This window comes from Penaeus monodon, chromosome 28, assembly GCF_015228065.2.
Source record: "Penaeus monodon isolate SGIC_2016 chromosome 28, NSTDA_Pmon_1, whole genome shotgun sequence".
NCBI classification, from domain to species: domain Eukaryota; kingdom Metazoa; phylum Arthropoda; class Malacostraca; order Decapoda; family Penaeidae; genus Penaeus; species Penaeus monodon.
Genome location: NC_051413.1, coordinates 34,831,027 through 34,837,961, shown reverse-complemented (window position 1 = coordinate 34,837,961; position 6,935 = coordinate 34,831,027). Strand labels below are relative to the sequence as shown.

The 6,935-nt window shown below is 37.9% G+C and overlaps 1 protein-coding gene and 1 long non-coding RNA gene across 2 annotated transcripts in view; both read left to right on the top strand.

The window, feature by feature from the left end:
• The window catches only part of LOC119591190 (DNA mismatch repair protein Mlh3-like), a 2,584-nt gene extending 1,700 nt beyond the window's left edge, over positions 1-884 (top strand). Inside the window, exons 3-4 of the mRNA XM_037939902.1 lie at positions 32-159; positions 371-884. Of these exons, the coding sequence (XP_037795830.1) occupies positions 32-159; positions 371-884 (642 nt within the window). The remainder of the gene's footprint in view (positions 1-31; positions 160-370) is intronic.
• Positions 885-4,338: 3,454 nt separating this feature from the next.
• LOC119591000 lies at positions 4,339-5,634 on the top strand. Its single transcript, XR_005230307.1, has 3 exons — positions 4,339-4,769; positions 5,030-5,324; positions 5,534-5,634. It is a non-coding gene; the product is annotated as an uncharacterized LOC119591000 (long non-coding RNA).
• Positions 5,635-6,935: the final 1,301 nt, after the last annotated feature.

The following is a 6,935-nucleotide window of genomic DNA, read 5'->3' as shown; positions in this document are numbered from 1 at the left end:
TGTACAATTTGTGTTCATACCTTTTCTTCAGGTATTGAACAGCATTGATGCCAATGCCACATGCATTGCCATTCGAATCGACCCAACCATTTTTCGAATCCAGGTTGTTGACAATGGTGATGGTGTCACAGAAGAGAATCTAAAATTGTTAGGTAAAAGGTAAGTTTATTTTAATACTAGTGATATTGTATCAAATTTTTCCTTTTATTGGTCTTCAGTATTTTACTTTTGTTATCAGAAACTAGAATGATAACTTTTGATTGGTCTTAGTTCACTATTGATGATTAGAACTGTTTGCTCATGTAAAATAAAAATATTATATTGTTTGAACAAAGTTCATCCTCATTTAATGTGAGCTTTCTTATTTCAGACATGCCACAAGCAAATGCCATAGCTTGGAAGATCTTAATTCCAACCTGGGGCATTATGGCTTCCGAGGAGAGGCCTTGGCCAGTCTGGTGGAAGTGGCTGCCATGTGGACATCACCACACGACACGGGGAACAGTGCAAACACTGACCAAGATTTTGCCTATGGCAAAGAGAAGTCCATCAGTGTTGCTAAAGTACCCAGGCCAAGTATTGGAACCACAATAACTGTCCAAGATTTTATGTACAACATGCCTGTCCGGCGAAAGTTGATGAAGGAGGCAATTGACATTGAGAACATAAGAGTACGATTGGAAAGCTTTGCCCTCATAAAAATATCACTTAGTCTAAGAAATGACATTGGCCAGTCAAAGGTGATGCATACTAATAAATCAAACTCTACTTTGTCAACATTCATGCAGCTGTTTGGTTTGGAGAAGTCTCAGGGTCTAGTAGAGGTTGAACATATTGTTGATCAGTTTACAGTTACAGGTTACATCAGTGTCCAGCCACACTGACCAAGGCCTGCAGTTTATTTATGTGAATAAGAGAGTTGTGCTGAAAACAAAAATACACAAGATGATGAACTATCTTTTGGCACGCACATCAATCATAAGCAATAGACTCCACCCAACAACACCTCTCCAAGGAAAATCTTCTAGCCCACCAAAGGGGTTGAAATTGCATGGCATATATGTAATCAACATTGAGTGCCCGCCAAAAGAGTATGATATATGCATGGATCCCACAAAGACTCTTGTAGAATTCAGGGATTGGGACAAGCTTCTTCTCTGCATAGAAGAAATGGTTATTAAGTTTGCTGAGGAGGAGAGATTGGCCATATCTCTTGACGAGCGATTCAGAAGATCTGGGCGGGACCAGGTATGGCAGAGGAGGAGAGTCAGGCTGAGCCTCTAGTAGCCAAGCTCTGTTACAGGTATTTAGTCTCAAAAGATCAGGAGAAAATAGTAACTCGAAAGGAGAGCCTCGGGAGAAGTACGGTAGAACACTCTGTACTTATGATAACTTGTCAGCAGTTCATAGTATCCCTGTCAGAAGAAAAAATAGTGAGAAGAAAAACACTCAGAGGTATAATGAGATAGATTCTGATGATGATGGAACTGTACTGAGAGCTGTTGAGGATAGAGAGATAGATGATGAAAGTTGTCATCCATCAGAAGTATGTGTAAGTAAAGAACTGATGGTCTTAATTCAGAGAGAATGGGTGAAATTTGTGATAACAATTCTCCTCCAAGTTCCATCTCAAAGCAAAGCTTATCACCAAGAATACCAAGTATAAGAAGTCCAGAGAAAATTCAAGAAGCCAGAAATAAAGTCCGTAGTTCTTTAGATATGTTTAAGAGAATGGTTACTCAAAGTGACAGTGACACAACCAATCCACATCCTTCTTGTGAAGATCAGTCTGTGAGTAAGGCAAATGTGTTAAGAGAAACAGGAAGGTCAAACAGTGAAACGCAGGATGAAGCAAGCAATAAGACAACACAAAAAACGTAGCTCTTTAGAGGAATTTAAAAGTTTTTATAATGAAGATTTGAAGAAATGTAAACAGGAATCATATGAAACACCCAAGGAACTAATCAGAAGCCCTCCCAGGGAGCCACCACCTCTTAGAGTAGCATGTCACCTCCTACTTCTACAGAAGATGCATCACAAGAGGTTAGCATATATCCGATAATAAAAAATTTGGAAGGAGATGAGAACGAAAGGAGAAAAAATCTCTCAGCAAAACCCTCAGTGAAGGATGGAAGAAGCATCAAGCAAAAGCTAAATCTTTAAAATGCCTTCAGAAATTTGAATTCCAAAGGAAGTCGTCTGATCAATCCACCTGCATCAACAAGAGTACAAGTTATGAAGTGGCACAGAGAGGTAAGAAAAGTCCCAAATCAGAATTCAACAACTCTGAACCCAAGACCAGGTATCAGACCAGGAAGTCCTTACACCAGAAAATGAAAGATTCAGCACAGTCCAAACATCAGATAGTGAATCTGATAATGATGCCAATGGAAAAGCTCTTCACAAGGAATCCGGAAAATCTGTGGATCTAGACTGCAGCTTCAAATTCCAGCCAGTACTAGAGTCAGAAATTAAGGAGGCAAAGTCTCTCAAAAATGAAGATATTCTAGATGATACAGTTAGCCAGACTAGACTAGAGAGAAGCAGCTTGGGTTCTAGAATAGTCATGTTATCTAAAGAACCTGCAGAGAGATCTACACAAGATGCAGTGGCAAATGATTATAACAAGTGCAGTGAAATAGTTGACTACAGAGAGGAGATCCAGAGATATATTCCAGATGAAAACTGTGTGGAAAACATAAATATCATGAAGTCCATGAACCTTTGACATCCCAAGCAAATGATATAGAAGCATTTACAACTGGTAATAAGCCTGACTTTGGTCATCAAGCATTAAACCAATCTGAAGATATGGAAAAAAATATATCCCAGACAGTATCTGAACAGGGAGAGACGTTTTCAAAAACTCATCATACTGCAAAGAATAATTTGGATACTATTGCAAAGCAATATCCCCAACACAGCCTTTTGTCATTGAAGGTATCTCCAGTGGAAAAAATTATGTGACTTGCAGCACACAGCAAGTTATCACAGACCAAAGTTCAGACAAAGTGCAAGATGATGCTCAAGAAGGTAGTGGATTTTTGTCTGATTTTATTGATAGGGATGCTGTGGACTCTGTAGCAAATGTAATTTAAGAAGTAATGACCTAGATGTACCTGATGCCCCAAAGAATGTTAAACAGTTAAAAGTGTGTCATTCAGAAAACGATAACGATGTTAATATGAAGTATGTTGGAGAGAACCAAACTATTTGCAAACTCAATAGGTGCTTCTAGCATACAAGAGGATTGTGAACCCTTACCACTTTCTAAGAAGAATAATCCAAATACTGAAGTAAATTTCAGACTTGTGAATCAGCATCACAGATTAGCAGTGCTGAAGATGCTGGCACAGAAAGCCATATATGTAATGAAAATGTTGCAGGTATCAGAAGTAGTGATGAGTACAATCAAATGGAGATAAAGAGCCACAATAAATATATCCAATCACCTCATCTCATTTCATCAGATAACCCTGGCTTGCAGAATCCCCTGTCTGCATCTCTCCATTTTCAGAGCTCTCCATACCTAGCACCAGAGATTCTCCATCAATTTCACAGTGTGCATCATCACTTGCTGATACTAGTAATGCTAAAACTTTTTGGCTCTAGTGTTCCAAGTCTTAGCAGTGACAGTTCATGCATGACAGAGAAAAACAGAAAGTACAAAAAGAACATTCCTTCTTATAACATAGTTTCCATGGCAAAATGATACATATTGATGGTAAAAATCAGTTGGCAGTACTACAGATCAGGAAGGAGGTTGTCATACAGTAAGTCAAGAAAACATCACCCAAGCAGCAGGAGCAAAATAGTTCTAGTTTAGAATCAGAAAGCTTGCTCAAAAAAACATCTGGAAAAGAGAAAGATGTTAGTAGAATCTAATGTTCCTAGTAGGGTTCAAGTGATATAGAGTTTAGTAATGATAATCATCAGAATTCAGAGGATAAGGTTATGTAACAAAAAGGCAATAGAAAAAATAATCCAGCATATTTTGCAGGATGACAGTAGTTATGACATGACACACAGTTCTAAAGCTGACTGCATAGCAGAGCATGATCCAAAACAGTCAACAAGTAGTTATCTCAGGAATCTCTGGAAGGAAGCAAATGATGACAGTGGAAGGAAAGTCTACATAAACCTCCAGACAGGAAACACCTCTTATGAAGCTCCAGTTGTTAACGAGATGCCAGAATGGACAAGCAGCCAGCCACAAGGGGCCCCAGTTCTCAGAATACCTTTATCTGAAGAACCTGAAGCTGAAGAAGCCACCAGAAGCAAGATTTGTCCTCACACATGGATATAGTGCCTTCATGTCATGGAAAAAGAGAGGGAAATGGAGAAGAAGAAAGCATTGGGAAAATCAGAGATTAAGGCGTCAAGTAACGCTGATGATAACAGCAGAGATACACAGCAGGATCAGTTTAGGCAGGAGGCAGTCAGCAAGAAGGAGAAGAATGTGAGTCCCTAATATCTCCAGGAATGAAGGAAGCTATACAGTCCATATTGCAGGATTCTGGAATGGATGACGATTCCATTAAGTGGTCTGAAAACCATCAAATTTAGGCAGTATAGAGGAAGAATCATCAGAAGTGGCCCAGATCTGTCAAGAATGGGAGCCACCAACATTTGCCATGGATGCAGATATACTGAGTTCAAAAGTTCAGGTAACAGGTAGTGAACGAGGAGTGAATAAGGACTCGTCTGTAAAAATCTATAACATTGTCCATCCATACAAGTTCTCTCAGGAAATGCTTCAGACCTGCAGGGTAAGATATTTGCAATACTTATGTGCTGGGATGTCATTCTTTATCATTCTCTTTCATTCTCACTCTCAACTTATCTCTATTATACGCTCATTTGCTGCTGGCTTTTAAAGTGTTTTCTTACAGAAAATGCATGTTCTGTTAAGCCTGAACTATATTTTGAAGGTATTTAAAAGGATAAAAGCCCAATTTCCATAGGATAGAAGAATGGTAGGAAGTATAGAAAAAGTATGTGTTCTATTAATTGTATCATATTCTTACAGGTATTAGGCCAGCTGGACAAGAGTTCATAGCCTGTAAAATTACTTACACTTCTTCTGATCCAACTCTACACAAAGTGAATGAAATTATAGTACTTTTTGACCAACATGCAGTCCACGAGAGAGTGCGTCTTGAGACCCTCACTGAAGAGAACTACGAATCCCTAGAAAATGGAGAGCGTGTGATTCGCACTTGTATGATTACACCACCCTGGAAATGACCCTTCCCGAGAGTGAAGTTAGACTGATGATGGCATACACAAGAACATTAATACAATGGGGCCTTCATTTCACACAAGTATGTGCAATGGTTAATATTTCATCAGCTCATTTAACTAACTTTTCTGAATTTATTCCTTTATCTTGAACCAGAACCGTTCTTCAGAAATTGCAAATTAAATCTAATTTTTGAGCATGCAGAAGAGTGCATCACTGCATACAATTGTACTGTTTGTATTGTTACTTGCACTTTGCCCCTGTATGTTTGTTCTCTTACTTCTGACTTAGGTCAGTGCATCACAGGTGAATTTCCACTCTATACCAAGTATTCTGGTTGCACGGGAACGACATGAGCTTCGTCAGCGTCGCTGCCAGTCAGCGACAGCCATATTGAAAGCATTGTGCGAGATGTTGTTACACCTTGCACCAGACAGGGGTGTGTCTCAACAATGCCAAAACCCCTAATGAATGTCCTTGCATCAGGCTTGCAGAGGTAAGTTGAGCCTTTAGATTTATTTTCTTTACACCAAAATCATATGCATTGAAAAATGTTTTATGATTTACTTAGTATTTCTTTGAAATTTTACATTTGAGTTGGTTGTAGATTTTGAAAGTAATGCAGATGTAAATCACTGATGAAACCTTAAATAGAAGCTAACTAGTTTCTTTTATCTTTGCATGAACTTCAGGAGCTATCAAGTTTGGAGATGAATTAAGTTATGGCGAGTGTGAAATCTAGTGAAATCACTGTCCTCTTGTGCACTGCCCTTCCAATGTGCCCACGGACGTCCCTCAATAGTCCCTGTGGTTAATCTGACGCACCTTGCAAAGGGAAGGAAAAAAGTGAGTATAGACAAGGACACCTTGATATAACTTACTTCAATGAACAGTTTACTACTTGGAATGCATCATACTGAAAAATAAAAATTTCTTTTTTTTTTTCTGTAGAAAAAGTGATATATATTCATTGATATATATGACTTGATCTGCTATATATTTAATCCATATGGGGAAATACCATACATGATTTTTATTCTCTTGCCTTTGCAGGAAAGGAAACCCAACTTGCACAAGCTAAGAGAAGCTATTGAGGAGGAGCATTGGGTGAAGAGATCATGGACTAATTGATTTAAAAATGGAACATCATCCATGTACTTAATGGAATGGGTTTTGTTAGTATGGAAATGAGCACATTTTCTACAATGTAATCCTTAAATTTGTATGTTTGTCTTGACACTTCATTTGTAAAAGTAGGCCAGTGTATCCGAAACAAGTTTCAAAGGCACATGACAAGTTTGGTATGTATACAGTTTGAGAATGAACAGGATTCAAGTTATTTATATCTAAGACTGTCTTGCCAGGTAACAGAATTCTATTTTTTCTGTGCAAGTGCCTTACTGGAAGAATAGGTGTGATATTTATTTTTAGATTTGGTTAAATAAGATTTTGAGAAGTAGCTTTTCAAAATGTATATATTTAATATACTATAAACTTTGTTTTATATTGTTATCCAAGATCCTTTAAAAGGACTTCTTGTCTTTGTTTTTCTATTTTTAAATAAATCAGAGGTTTATTCATGAAGATTTTAATTATCTATTATCATAGTTTGATCAAATCCAGTGTTTTGAACAAAGGAGTTTTGAAAGACTTCAGAACCCAATAAAGCTTTTATTTTTTATTTTCTTGTCTG